General features: G+C 38.5%; 1 protein-coding gene across 1 annotated transcript; it reads left to right on the plus strand.

Moving 5' to 3' along the window:
- Positions 1 to 382: 382 nt before the first annotated feature.
- On the plus strand, positions 383 to 5,655 carry npy8ar (neuropeptide Y receptor Y8a). The gene is made up of 4 exons (XM_014994966.2): positions 383 to 1,671; positions 2,284 to 2,525; positions 4,741 to 4,938; positions 5,080 to 5,655. Exons 1-4 carry the CDS (start codon positions 1,372 to 1,374, stop codon positions 5,528 to 5,530), a joined length of 1,191 nt encoding a protein of 396 aa, XP_014850452.1. The 5' UTR covers positions 383 to 1,371; the 3' UTR covers positions 5,531 to 5,655.
- The last annotated feature ends 10,041 nt before the right edge of the window (positions 5,656 to 15,696 follow it).

A 15,696-nucleotide genomic window follows, 5' to 3' on the forward strand; every position in this document is an offset into this window, starting at 1 on the left:
ATCAGGAAAACAACCACAGGATCGTCTCCAACTCGTCTCTTCTGATCAGGTTTTCAGCAACCCATGTAACTGAAATCGGCTTTAGATTGAAAGCATTTCTGTGAACCTCTTCTCACAGATGTTAGCATGAATATTTCTATTTTCTGTGCCTTTGGGCGCTTTTCTTTCATGTCTATATTCTTGGCAGCCACTTGTCCTCTGTCTGCCTCAGATGTGTCCCTGCACGTTGCTGCAGGAGCTGATTTGGGATTACGGTTGGAAATCGTTGCCTCAAAAGTTCTTGAAATACTTTTGCTGACAGTCAAACACTCTTTGCTGATCAAAAACGAACCAAAGCCCACAAACACCATGCAGCTAAAATGCCAGATTTCTGGGGCTTAAAGAAAAGAGACCACGATACAGTTCAGACAGACCCAGGCTGACAAGACACAAGCAGAAATGGTCAAGATAATTACAGCAGTGACCAAAGGGAGGAGTGAAGGACAAGGATGTCAGAATAAAGCTGAAAATTAGTCATTTTCTCATCAGTTCTCCCCAGCAGCTGAATAGAGGTTTTATTTGACAGACCTTTGTAATGATTTTCTTCCGTGACATTTGCTCTTTGGAGACCTTCTTCCTGTCCATTCATCTTTGGTCTTTCTTGTCGTCTCTTTGGTGTTTTTTTTTTTTTCCATTTGGTTTGAATGTCGCTGTCTGGGCAGCAGACTGCCTGAATCTTCTGCAGTTCTGAAGTAAGCGGACTCCCAGGTCTCATTTTAGATTTCCTGTCAAAGCGACAGGCAGTGCTGGTTTAGCAGACGCACACTCAGCTCAAGTCTTTCTTGCTTCATCTACAAACAGAGTATCCCTGGTGATCCGGGCTGAATAATGTGCCATTAAACCAACAATGCTGTATATTAATGAGTGTCTGTGGGGGCTGCAGAGCGGCTCTGCTGAGAGTGAACTAAAACAGGGAAAAGAGAAGAAGAACAGCATGAGCTAAAATATTCAGTCCCTCATCTCCACTGATCTTCTTCACCTTCTCCCACCTGGTGAGCCGTCCTCGTTACTCTGCATTGTTTTTCTGTTTTGTTGCAGGAAGCTGCTGATGCAGAGCCAATCCACCGGGATGCTAACAGAGAGGAAACAACAGGGCAACTTCTACATTTGAATTTCCACTTGTGTCGGACATGCTTCTGAAGCTCCATCAGATGTTCCTGAATCCTGCTCATGACCTGTGCTTCCTCTCTGTTTCCTCCTTCTCTCCTCTCCTTCTCCTCCTGTCATCTCCGTTCTGATCACCTGTAGGAGTTCAGCTGCAGCCTCAGGCCTCTGAGTTGAACCCACCAAACCATCCCATCCGCTTCCCTCCCCGTCTTCCATCCACCTGCCATGTCTAACGACACAACCTTCTTGGAGGCCACTGATTGGTTAGACGCCTCCCAGTGCCCGCCCTCAGTAGGCGGCGCTACGTTCCTGATTGTTGCATACAGTGCAGTCATTGCAATCGGGTTGCTGGGCAACGCAGGCCTTGTATTTATCATCACCCGGCAACAGGAGTTGCGCAACGTCACCAACATTCTGATCGCCAACCTGTCGTGCTCGGACATCCTGATGTGCGTGGTGTGTCTGCCGGTCACTGTCATCTACACGCTGATGGACCACTGGGTGCTGGGGGAGGCCCTGTGTAAGGTTAGCGGGTCACACCTGATGGCAAGATGGATGCAGCGCTGCCTTCCAAAAGTTTTCATAACCTTTGACCTTTTTCACATTTTGTCACATCAGAACAACAAATTTCAGTACGTTCTGTTAAGACTTGATGTTATAGACCAACACAAAGTGGTGTGTAGTTGTATAGAAGAAGGAGCATATCCCATGAGGGCGAATGTCTCAGCAAGATCTAGAGAAACCATCCATGTGTTTGTCTATAGTTGTATTATCTGCTAGCTAGTGCTTTACAGAGACTGTGAAGTTGGAGCTATCATTTCAGCCATTGCAGAACCTCCCATCACCATTTGCTTTTTTATTCATCCACATAACTCAGTGGATGGACAAACGGTGCCTAGTAGAGAAAATCCCCACTATGTCAAACTGCCACGTCTGGTTCCCCCATCAAAAATCACAGCTTTCCCACCAATTGGCTTCCTCTTCAAAACAGATGATGCAAACACAGAGTAACACAGTTCGCTAAATATAGATTCAACACAAAGTAAATATTCCATCTATATTAAGATTTTGTTTTAGAACTGAATGATTACCACTGAATGCCTTAACTAGACACGTGTTTGTTCTGACCTTGTCCAGGTGACACCCTTTGTCCAGTGCATGTCTGTGACCGTGTCCATCTTCTCCCTCGTGCTCATTGCTCTGGAGCGCCACCAGCTGATCCTCCACCCCACCGGCTGGACCCCCGCGGCCGGACACTCCTACCTTGCAGTGGGGCTCACGTGGCTGGTCGGCTGCTTCATCTCGCTGCCCTTTCTGTCCTTCAACATTCTCACTAATGACCCCTTCCAGAACATCAGCCTGCCCTCCAATCCCTTCAGGTGAGGCTAAAGGTTTTGCCACAGACGGATCTTAATGTGAGATTAGATAAATGTGCATGAATAGAATTGACACAAATGTTCAACACACAGCAGTGAGGCTTTAAAAAGAGCTGCTTCATTTTACATGGAGAAGGACACAAACAGGACATGTGGTCATTTTGGCCAACTTGTGCAGGTGAAAAGCAGGTAGAGTGAGCTTAAAAGAAAACAGTTTTATTTTTGCTTTGACTAAATGTGTTTAAGTCTTGAGTCCCAAGACACTTTTAAGAGTCTAACTGATTCCTTCATCCCAGTTTGACTCAGAATCTGGGTTAAACACAGATTGTCACGCCCATTTTTTTATTTCTCAATAAGTTTGAAAAAAACATTTAACATTTTTTTTCCATTTCAAAATTATGTTCTATTGTCGGCCACATGCAATTAAAATAATTACATACACAAATATAAAAATACAAATATCTGAATATTTTTGCAAGGCAAGACCTGATGTTGATGCTAAATGGATTTAGGTAAGCACAGGGCTGGAGCATCATCCTGTCTTCAGCAGTTTTCCTGGGGCATGGATCATTACCTGGCATAACGTGAACAAACTGGAATTGAGGTGGAAGGAAAAAGAGCCTGGTGAGGCCAATTTTATGCTCATTAGACTGTGCAGTGCAACACCGGTGATGCATTCCCCATGAAATGATGTTTGCTCATGCCCCTGATGCAAACTAAGAACACGTTTCAGAATTTGAGGATACCTCCTGGCACACACAACCAGTGAGAATTACCATGGGGAGTGAAGAATGAGCATGAAGTAATAATTATAGCAGTGGCAGTCAGAAACCCAACTTAATCAGACCAGGAAATAGCAATTCAAACGAACCCAGGCTTTAAGGAAACTTTCAGGATCATTTTTCTTCTGTGGTTAGTGAGTTGTGTTGAGAATGAACACAGAGCCATGCTGGCTGGTTGAATAAATAAGGGTAAAGCTGTGCTGCTTACACATGGCTCACACAGCAAGATTTTTATTCTGATTTTAGACCCAATTCTACCCTTCCAACAATCTTGCAGAGACAGTGTTATTTATTATCTTAGTGGCATTTTATAGCACAATCAAGTAACTATGTTAAGTTCAGTTGTTGTAAAAATGCTGCATGTATCAAATATGCAACATTGAAGTTAATTTTAAAAGAAAACTGACTTCATAATTTGACATCTTGAAATTGGGCCTCTGTCTCTTTAAATATTCCTGCTCTTTTTAAACTCCAACTTCAGGAAGTCATCACAACGTGGCTCCTCCGTTAACCCTTCAACAACGTTTTTACCAGATTTGCTCTGAGAAATAGCTCCAATGATGAGCTCATCAGATGTGCAGTTTCACCAGGTGTTTGCTAATTGCTGTTGGCTAGTCTGAAGGAGCTGAGTGGGTTTAGTCATGAGGGAGGTCTGCTCCGTGAGGAAGCAGAAACTTGGAAACTGTAGCTCCAAGGTGGAGCTGCACCTCAAATGCGGGACTAGCTCCACCCTGGTGTTCTCCACAGCTGAATGGTTGCCATGAAAATTCAAGGATTTTTTAAACATGCATGAGGAGTAAAAGCAACACTCCAGCTATGTTTTGATTAGGGAATAATATCATAACATGATATACATAACATAACATGATGTAAAGCTCAAAAGAGTAGATTTAACATGAAACTGTCCCTTTAAGATGATCTAAGGAGATATTTCTGCTGTGTGCTATTTTAACATTTTGAAAATATAGCATATACAACATGCACAGTGGAAACCATCTGATCACTACAGCAGATGCTAACATCCAGCATCTTTCTTATTGCTGCTCTTTGGGTTCCAGCCAATGAGTGCCAAGGAAAATGAATGATGCGTCTGGATTGGTTGTTATTCAAACAGCAGTCAGTAGTGTGTCCAGTAGCATCACGCCCAGGTCCCAAGATGCATTTTCTTTCAAATATTTTAAATATGCTGTATTAAAAAACTTTTTTAACAGGTGAATATATAAAATATTTGATATGTGTATGATTAGGTGAATCTGAAAATTCTGAACCATGAATATGCAGCGTAATCATGTTAGCCTGCACCACTCCAAGGGTTTCTGATAACTTCACTTCAGTACTAAATCTGGACTAACCTTTTAACCTTGCCACAAAAACACCTTTTCTTAATGTTTATATTTTGAAATATAATTTTAAATTTTTTTCCTAACATGTCTAAGGGACCATTTGATCTGCATGGAGTTGTGGCCGTCAGACAAACATCGCCTTGCCTACACAACCTCGTTGCTGATCTTCCAGTACTGCCTGCCTCTCTTTTTGGTGCTGCTCTGCTACCTGAGGATCTTCATCCGCCTGAGACGCCGCAGGTCACACAGCTACACTCTCCCTCATGCACTTCAAAAGTCTTCTCACCACAGGTGTCTTTCAAACCACTGCTTTGACATCACGTTTTTGTTCTCAGTCGACACTATGTATGTCTCGTATTGTTGCGTAATCGTGCCTGAGGTGAAGCCTCAGCAGTGAACAGTGTGGTAATGGGTACATTCTGTATTGTGCAGGGACATGCTGGAGCGCAGCAGGAGGACCCGGGGAGCCCAGAGGATCAATGTCATGCTGCTAGCCATCGTCATCGCATTTGCTCTCTGCTGGCTCCCTCTGAATGTCTTCAACACTCTGTTTGACTGGCATCACCAGGCCCTGCCAAAATGTCAGCATGACGCTGTCTTCTCCGCTTGCCACCTTACAGCCATGGCCTCCACGTGCATCAACCCCGTGGTGTACGGCTTCCTCAACAGCAACTTCCAGCGGGAGCTGAGGACGACGCTGCAGCGCTGCCAGTGTGGCACCCGGGCAGGCGAGAGCTATGAGAGCTTCCCTTTGTCTACAGTGGGCAGCGAGGGCATAACAAAGGCCACTTCGCTCAACAGGATGGGATCGGTGTGTGTCCCCTCACCCAGACCTGAGATCAGCTCAGCTTTGCTATCCAAAACATTACCGGCTAACTTGTAATAATGCGGACTGAAGAATTCTTTGACAAGATCCTAAGCGCGTCAGTTGTGTGTAACTGATAAAGATCAACTTTGAGTCAGTCCAACACTGACCTCACTTGGACCTGGCTGAAAAGCTAATGTTTGACGGCATATTGTTCTTGTTGTGACTGATCATCATCTAAAACGTTTGAAGACTCTGGATGTAACTTGGAAGTCCAGAACGCCAAAACTGAGGAAGCTAAAGGACCTGAACTGTTCTGGTGTAAACCATGCAACGCTCCTGGAAAGGTTCAGTTTTCCAGTTACAACCATTGTGACAGATCAACCTCATACCAGACATTGTAACGTCTGAGCCCCTACACACTGCAGGATGCCAACACCGTGTTGTTGTCACAGCATGTTAACACGTTTTTTTTGGGGGGTTTTTTTGGTGAAAAACACATTTTACTGTTTGCACACATGAACAAAATTGTTGGTACCCCACAAACACCACTGAAATAACCTGAAACTGACAAAAGTAATGATGAATAAAAATGTACTGAAAATGAACTAACAAAAATCAGATCAAGGTTTGCTTCTGAATTGTGATTCAACAGAATCATTTTGAAAATAAACGAATGAAATCACAATGAACCACAGGAAGCAAAGGAGAGATTTGTCCCAGGAGATCAGAAAGAAAACATGTTAAAGGTAAAATCTTCAAGAGCATCTCTAAGCAGCTTGATGCTCCTGTGACTGAGGGTAATTGTTGACAGTTTAAGAGCAGGAGAATACAAATAGAAACCAAAGAGCCCAGAACAACCTCCAAGGAAATTAAAGGTAGACTCTATGGTCAAGGTCCTTCTGTGATGGATTGAATAAAACATCTTGTCTGAGCCAAAGTGGACTTCATGGGAGATGTCACTGTTAAAAGCAAATTACCCAAAAGCGAGACTGGAATTCGTTACATTGCATATTGATAAGCCACAAAGCTTCTGGGAAAATGTCCTTTGGACAAACAAGACAATTCTGGAGGTTTTTACCAAGCTCTGCATTCAGAGACCAAAACTGATTCATAAAAAAAAAACATACTGTGAAACATGGAGGAGGCTCAGTTCTGATCAGGGGCAGCTTTGCTACATCTATCAGTGGGTTCAGGGTACGATGAGATCTCGAGACTATCAAGGCATTTTGGACAAAAATCGACAACCTTATCAGAAAACTTGATCTCAATTGCAGGTCATTGGCCTTCTAACAGGACAACGACCCAAACACAGCTAGAAACACCTAAGAATGGCTAACAACAAAATACTGCACTATTCTGAACTGGTCCGTTTCAAATGGCTGGTACCAGTCGTTCATTAACAGAGGGGTACCAACAAGTTTGTCCACGTGAGTAACAGTTGAACATGTTTGTAAGTGCTGAGGTTTTGTTTATCATCGTTCATTCTTTAAAATATCTTTTTTTGTGGCCTGTTTTTGAAAGTTATCTGACAGGAAGAGGGCAGAGAGAAGCAGGGAGAGATGAGAGTAGAATTTCTCTGTGTACGTTTGCGTTGTTGTACTGGCAAATGTTTTTTTTTATATGTGGAAAGGAATGCTAAGCAAGCTTTTTCAGAAAAAATGCTAAAAGGAAAAAGCAGCTAGAAATTGGTTACAGTATTTCTCTGCAGAAAATATTAAATTATGTTACTGATCAAACTCGCTACTTTATTACGTCGGTTCAATGCATGTTACAATTATACAGAACAGGTGAGTTGTTTATCATTATCTACACCACCATAGGGGAAAAGGGGGAAAGAATACCATACAGGTACAAATATGAAGTGCCATAAATTTGTTTAATCCCTCATTAAGACGTTGCAGCACCAACCATGATGGGTCATCTGGTCCCTTTTGGATACATGAAATGTTCTCAATAATGCCAGACTATCATATAGTCACTTTCCTAAAATGTCTTCTTTTGGACAAAAGATGATTTAGACAAAAAAAAAAAATCACTTTTGGAAAAAAACAAAAGATGTAGGTCATTATTTCAGGAAGGTGACATTATCCCTTCTGTTGAATTTGCATAATTAAGGTTATCAAGTTTTGTAGCCTACATTACTCTAGAGAAATGTGATATGGGTAAATCTAAGTGATGTTTGTAATATAGCATAGGTGATTGGATGTATTAATAATTTTACTCTAACATTAGCAGATGACGTTGACCTCCCACTGGTGTGAAGTAGCTTTGTTTTTAAAGGTAAAGTGAACAGTTGTAATAAGGCTCGTCTGTTTCTGCCTGATTTCTCCAGGTACAATGTTAAAGATTTATTGTACAACTTGTCTGAACTGGAACAATTTGTACAATAAATCTTTATAATAATGGCAAGCCTCATACGAACTTTGAAACATTTAAACTCACTAGTATTTATTTGGATGCAGTGGTAGAGCTCTAGTCACCATCACTGTACTATAACTGTTAGTGCTGTTAGTGATCATCTACTGAGTTCTGTATGAGCTGCTTGGACCAGTTTGATACTTGAGTCATTCAAGTGGCTGAATTTTGAATAGAACATGTCTGTGATGATACATATGACTTATGATGGTACATATGGCTGTTACTGACACTCTTTAGTCCTACTTTGTCTCCATGACATTAAACCTTGTAGGGTTGTTTTAAATGTTAAGTTAGCTACAATGCTGAGGTTTAAGCACCTTCCTTATCTGTGAATTTCCCATTTTGGTAGGAAAACACATAATGGTACTTCAAAGTGCTAGACATGTACCAGCTTAGGGCTTATTGTAAATTTCTGAGCCATTCAATACAAACTATGTCTATGAGTGGTGAACTGAGGGCTCATGGATATCTCCCACACATTTTGCTACCTCTGAATTTTAGCCTCTGGTCAGTTTGAAGAACAGAAATATGTACATTTGTAAAACAACATTAAAATTCAATGACGGTAGCCTTGATGAGAAAGTCAAGGCAGGTGAAACAACCAGATAAGTCAAACCGTTTCATCTCTCTCTCTCCCTCTCTCTCTCTCTCTCTCTCTCTCTCTCTCTCTCTCTGTTTGTACTGGGAAAACGAGATATTTTCCCCTTTAAATATTTCTTCTGTTTCTGCATCTTTCATTGCACCTGCAACAAAAGGCATGGTCTTCAGGGGGCTGGTACCTGTCTTCAGAAGCAGTTCACATCTGTGTAACACAGGTTACATTGTGGACAGGTCACCAGTCCAACACAGGCTAAGATCATCAAACTAATTTTACAATTAGTCTAAAAAGCTTTGAGTAAAGACACACAGCAATCTTCAAATGATAGTTGCCTTTAAAAGCTACCCTGGCCCTATGTGTATACATAGTTCTACTTCCTGTCCCCCTCCATTTTTAATATATTCACTGTGATCAACCATAATATCTACAGATTGTCAATTTTTGAGCTGAAGTGTTCTTGGGTTATGCAGCAAGATAAGCATGATACACTAATCCACCACTGAATGGCTCAAAGGAATGAGCATATCTATCTATCTATCTATCTATCTATCTATCTATCTATCTATCTATCTATCTATCTATCTATCTATCTATCTATCTATCTATCTATCTATCTATCTATCTATCTATCTATCTATATATATATATATATATATATATATATATATATATATATATATATATATATATATATATAGATTCCATGTTGTCTATAGATAGATAGATAGATATATCTATCTATATATATATATATATATATATATATATATATATATATATACATATATATATATATGTATATATATATATATATATATATATATATATATATATATATATATATATATATATATATATATATATATATATATATATATATATATACATATATATATATATATATATATATATGTATATATATATATATATATATATATATATATATATATATATATATATATATATATATATATAGATTCCATGTTGTCTATAGATAGATAGATAGATATATCTATCTATCTATCTATATATATATATATATATATATATATATATATATATATATATATATATATATATATATAGATAGATAGATAGATAGATAGATAGATAGATAGATAGATAGATAGATAGATAGATAGATAGATAGATAGATAGATAGATAGATAGATAGATAGATAGATAGATAGATACCGGCTAAGGATACCACATATGAACTACTGTGCTCATTCATTCATTCAGAAGTGCCATTGTCTTGAATTGAACACAGCTGTTAAATAATCCTACTAGACCAACTGAACTTGTTGGTTTTTAGACTTAGATTTTAGACTTAAGAGAAATTAATAATGAAACTTCATTGCTCCACTAAACACTGTCGTTAAAAATATGCTAATGCATTTCATTTTCTAAATATCTGCAAGCTAACACACTGGATCAAACACATCCTATGTTAATGGTGAAGAAAACCCTTTTAGAGAGGTTTAAAGTAATACTGATTTATAAGAGAGCTGAACACGATAGAGGATGTGTCGATAGCTTAACAAGTGGAATCTATTTCTAAAGGAAGAAAAATATGGCTGCAGAGAGAATAAGCAAATGAATGTCATTGTAAGATATGTTTATGAAATCTGTACAATATTCAGAGGTTTTATTTTCTAGGTGTCTGATCTGAGACGTATTTTAGTTCTTCATTGGATTTTCTCTTGCTGTGATTTTTGTATGTTTGTCATAGATGCTATATTACTGTACATGAGCTTAAGTGTGATTTTATCTGTGAAGAAAAGAATCCAAATAAACTACTTTCACAAAAAAATTAGTTTTAACTGGAGTTGTGATCTAATTTGCTGTGATGTCCTTGTATATGTGGATTACTTGGGTTTTAGTCAATAGATTTCATCCTGAAGGCTCCTCCAGCCTCACCCTGTCATAGGCAGAGGGTGATGGATGAAAAGCTTTGCTACGCAGATCATTTACACATGTTTTTGGCAGAAGACAGAAAGCATTGCAAGAGCTCTAACCTGAGACTTCAGTCTTATCATGAAAGATTTTTGCACAGGGAGTTTAAATCATTTCATATGTAAACTAAATCAACAGAATAACGAGCTTTCACTCAACAAGAAAACACTGAAAAGATGGTTGGTGTGGACGCAACAGATTAGTGAGTGAAAGTCCTGAAACTAGTAATCAGCCATGAGGTCCAGTGAAAGGTTTATTAAACAATGTTTGTCTTTTTGAGATCTTTTTTTTAAACACTAAAGACAACATGGAATCTTTTGTGTGTTTTTATACTTGTCTAGTTATCACAAAGTGATTTTAGAGCCAAATAAACACCAGATCACCTTCGTGATTTTTAAAACTCTAGAAGTAAAAGAGATAACTCTTCCTACATTACTGTATGATGTCAGTTTTTCAGTTAACGTTTTTATCGCCATCATTCCCTGCTGTTCTATTATACCAGTTTGACCTTACATGTTCAGCCACATGTTGTTTCAAAAGTCATTTGTCGTCTTCCCACAAAACAGATGACAACAATTCTACAAAATATATTGACAGAGTGTTTTCATGAAAGACAGCTGTTGGTAGAACCTTTGGATTCAGGATGTGTGAGCAGACGACTGTCTAAGATGATCCAGGAGCTGCAGCGTTGTTGTTCTGCTTCCCATTTTCCTTCTCAGCTACAAGCAGAGACAGAAAGGAGGAAAGTCTTCCTTAAGTCATGTTCTCATCCTCTGAAATGAATCCTAAAGCTGCACCAGTCAAACTTGCCCTGCTTTCCTCTCTGTTTATTCTTATTATAAAGTAAACTCATGCTAATTTATGCAGTGTGACTCACCCATGCACACGCTCAGCAAATCCCTGTGCAGTTCAGGGTTTCTGCGATGTTCCAGTCTAACTGCCGGTTGTGTGCCGTGTTAAATTTCCTGTCCTGGCAACCCAACAGCAGTGGTGTTCTCAGGGACTTTAAATGCTGTTGGGAAAAAAATCTTATCTCTGTCTTTTTGTCATGGTAAATCAAGAGGAAGAACTACAACTTCTTTCTTACACTAGCTGCTCCTAAAATAAGATAGGTTGCTGCAGTGTGCAAATGGAGAGGCAACAGCATTTCTCTGATTAAAGGCTAGGAGCACATGATGGCATGGGAAGGTGTGGACTTTCCTCAAACCTTTTCCTCCAGCTGGGCCTGCATGGAGATCAACGAGGGCCCAAATGGTTTTCATGTTTCTCTGAATGAACAGCCTTCATTTTACTTCAGTTCAGTTTTTATTCATTCAAATTGCATCAATTTGAAACCAGACTGGTTTCAAACAATGAAAAATGTTATTTACAAAATAATACAAAGTTGGCACTTCTAATGGACTTTTAATGCAACTTTGCATTAAATGTGTCATTATTTACAGAATGACACTTAATGTCAACAGTCATAGACATTCATAAAGACTCATACATGTTCATGACAGGTGTGTTGTCATGTTTATGACTGTCTTATCCACACCCTGTCACATAAAGTGTTATCAATTTTTCTCTCATCTTTGTGGCATTTAACAAGTAGAAATAACTTTTTAATCTTTTTAATTCTAACTGACCAAAGACAAGAGAAAGTTGTTCTGAATTAACTTTAGATAAAGATAAAAAGCTGCATGTCTTTGTATTCAGTGTAAACTTCTGGTTTCAACTATATAAAACTGAACTGAGTGAAAAGCACGGGGCTCATTTCAGTCTCCAAAGGGAAAAATAAATTCTATTGAGTCCTTTATTTAAAATGTAACAGTGAACACTGTCATGCATTACTTATAGTTATTGTTTTTATTAAAGGTATGTATTATTTATGAGTCTGTCTGGCTTAAATGCTAACTACTGAAATATTTGCATTATCTACACAACTTAGTATGCATAGAACAGACAGAAGTACATTTGATTTGATAGTGTGCATAAAGTCTGCACATTTAAACATTCAGAGTTTAATTCAAACAGCTAAATGATTTCTTATAAGATATTCAGAGCAAAGTATTACTTTTTCTAGTGACTAGCTGCCAGTGCTGAGAGAAGCATGCTTACGCTGTGTCTTCAGCAGACCAGTGATCATTTGTTTTGTCTTGGCTGTTTAGCACCAGATTGTTGTCTGTACCAACCTAAAGGTGATCAATTTCTTTCCTGTGCGATGATTAATTGTTTCTGCTAATCAACACCATCACTGTGATGTCATCTGCAAACTTAACGATGAGATTTCCTTATATCTGAATACATAGTCATGTGTTAACAATGTAAACAGCAGAGAGCTGAGAACAGAAAACAACAAACTACGGTCCATAACTATGCAGATGATGCACAATTCTATTTTACAATATCATCAGGTGAATGTAAATCCATTCAAACACTGAGCGGATATTTGGGACAAATCAATGTGCAGAGGTGTCAAAACTTTATTCAGTTAGTGATGGACTCTGACCTGAACCTTCAGAGTCACATACAGACAGTTACAAAGTCAGCCTTCTATAACCTGAAGAACATCTCCAGGATTAAAGGACTAATGTCTCAGCACAGTCTAGAGAAACTCATCTAGGCATTTATCTTTAGTCACACTGAGAGAGAAGAGCAGAACCAGAGGATGGGCATGGCAAAGGGGTGGAAAACTGAAAAGCTGCTGAAACACTGAGTTCTTTTATATTAAGACCTATTTGTTTAGTGCTGGTTTTGACTAGAAATATTTGGAACATAAATTAATTGTAGTCTGGACTGCATGTTTTTATTGAATGGGTCTGTATGTTAGAGAAATTTAAAATACAGATCCATTCAATTATTTAGATTATTGAAAACATAATTGTGATAAAAAAATGTATTTGTCACTAATAGCTAATAAAAACATGACATTTGAAATTAGAATATTATATCAGACCCATGAAATAAAAACTATTTTTAAAAACAGAAATGTGAGCTTTACATAAAGTATGTTTAAAACCTGGTTAGATGTTATTTTCAAAAGGAACTTTTGAAAATAACTCAATATTTTAAATTATTGAACGTCTGACCTACTTTTTCAAATTATTTTCATAAATGCAGGATGATTCACTAGGCCTTAAAGTTTCTGCAGCTGAAAAAAAGCAAGGTTAACTAAAGTTAAATTAAAGTGGGCAGTTTATCAGTTCTTTTGTTCATTAAACAGCTGCTGTGACCCTGACATTCAGTAAAGGGCATTCAGAGCTCGCCCTCCTGTTGTATTGATCAGTGTGTTCTTTAAATACTCCAGAAACACTGCTTAAAGTCCCAGAGAGACTGTGAGCTTTTATCTCACTACTACACAACTCTTCAACACTCCTTCTCATATAAAAGAATAAAAGAGAATGGGTGAAGGGTGTCAATGTGCCAAACTCCTTCTGAGGATGAAGTCGGCACACTGCTAAAGATCTTTGTTCCCTTTTCCGCAGGCAGACAGCAAAAACAGATGAAGGAGGTTGAATAAATGATGTCATCCTCTCACATCTTTGTTTCTCTGGTTTGTTCCCCCAAGGTACTAAAACTCAGGGATTCTGATTTGTGATCTATAATTCACCAGGCTGGTTGCTGTCAGATGTGAAGAAAAAGGTGAAACTAGTTTCCTCATCACAACCCTGAGTTCACAACATGTTCTGCTGTAAATGAAAGAATCAGGTTCATTTTTGCTTCATTAGTTTCCATGATGTATCCAAACTGCAATGTACCAAATCGGCTGAATGTCTCTGAATATAACATACTGAAAATGAAATATTCATATATGTGAAAAGTATTTGTTCCCTTGCAGAATTCGTTTTTGTGACTGTCAGGGATTTACACAAACCGGCCAGAGAGACTCTAAATGATTTCAAAAAAGACACTTAGTTTATCACAGAAGAGTCAAAAAATGTTTCCAAAAATGATTAATTGGACCCAGAACAGAGGTCAGTAGTAATGTTCTAATTAAATACTGTTGGAATAGAGCTGCCAAAAACAAAAAAATAAAGAAATAACCAAGTTTCTCTCCCCTGGCAACAAATGCTCTGACCCACTCAGGAGGTTACACCAGCCATGAAAGGAAGACAAAGCAGCTGTTACAGTTACACTTAAATATTTTAGATAATCAAAGACATTTTAATATTTGACAAAGATAACCAGAAGAAATACAAATAATGATGATTTCATTCATTAAGAGAGAGAAATTCAAATTCAACTGCCATCATTTTAGTTCAGTTTATATTTTATTGATCCCAAAGGGAAATGAAATGTAGCTCATAATAATTGAAATTAATATGAATTAAACCAGATCAGAACCAGAACAGAACCACAACAGAACCAGCCTGATTTACCAGGCTGTTGAGCCTTTTTAGTTCTCTGGTTCTGATGCCGCTGCCCCAACGGATGACAACGAAGAGAAGATGCTCTCAACAACAGACTGATAGCATTTTATTTCATTGTTATTATTGTAATTTTATTGTAACTTAGCGCATTCAATTAAATACGAAATACGAAAAATAGAAGCTCTGCAGCGGTTTGCAGCAAACCTTGAAGGATCTTATCTTCCTTAACAAGACCAGTCTGTCACACCAACCTGGCTCTGGGTCAAATAGTATTCACTCTAACCAATACCTGCTCGTTCTGCTGTTGGCAGCAGCAGCTGCCATCAGGTGTGTTGTGGAGGAATTTTAATTTACCACATTGCAAAATTGATTTACTCCAGCAACTGTGGTGGAAAGATGAAGTTATCGAAGCACTGTTAAGGTGAAAGCACTCAGTCAGGCTGAATTAATGGATATTGTACAAGATGAGGGAAAAGACTGCATTAGAGAACTCTGACCCAGTCGGTACATTGCATTTTATACACAAGGACAAAAGAAGTCCAAAGATATTTACATGAAAGTCTGTGAGAACCAGCTTCTCAATAGACTGCTGTGAGAACTGACTTTTACACCAGCACTGACAGATGACCTCCAGAGTGGTATGCAGATAGACCTGACCCACACAAAGGTCAGCAGCATAATAAGGTGAAGACGTAACATAATCAAAAGTTTACAAAGTTTAGAAACTGAAGTTTCACAGTCAAGACTTTAGCAAGAAATTACATTTTCCATTACAGTCAAACTGAAGGATTTTCAATCATAGATACTTTTTTTAGATGGAGTTGTGACGTGTTGCTTTTTGCATACCACATTCAGTAATGGCCTGATTCTACAGCTCTAGAATCAGGCCATTCTAGAGCTGTAGAATGTGGTAAATG

This window comes from Poecilia mexicana, unplaced genomic scaffold (genome assembly GCF_051168715.1).
Source record: "Poecilia mexicana isolate PSO_F unplaced genomic scaffold, ASM5116871v1 scaffold_12, whole genome shotgun sequence".
NCBI lineage: Eukaryota > Metazoa > Chordata > Actinopteri > Cyprinodontiformes > Poeciliidae > Poecilia > Poecilia mexicana.

Excerpts from the sequence above, each read along its gene's own strand:
- npy8ar (XM_014994966.2), top strand. The coding sequence starts at position 1,372 with ATGTCTAACGACACAACCTTCTTGGAGGCCACTGATTGGTTAGACGCC. Across the intron at positions 1,672-2,283 it reads TGGGGGAGGCCCTGTGTAAG|GTGACACCCTTTGTCCAGTG; the intron begins GTTAGCGGGTCA and ends GACCTTGTCCAG. Across the intron at positions 2,526-4,740 it reads CTGCCCTCCAATCCCTTCAG|GGACCATTTGATCTGCATGG; the intron begins GTGAGGCTAAAG and ends AACATGTCTAAG.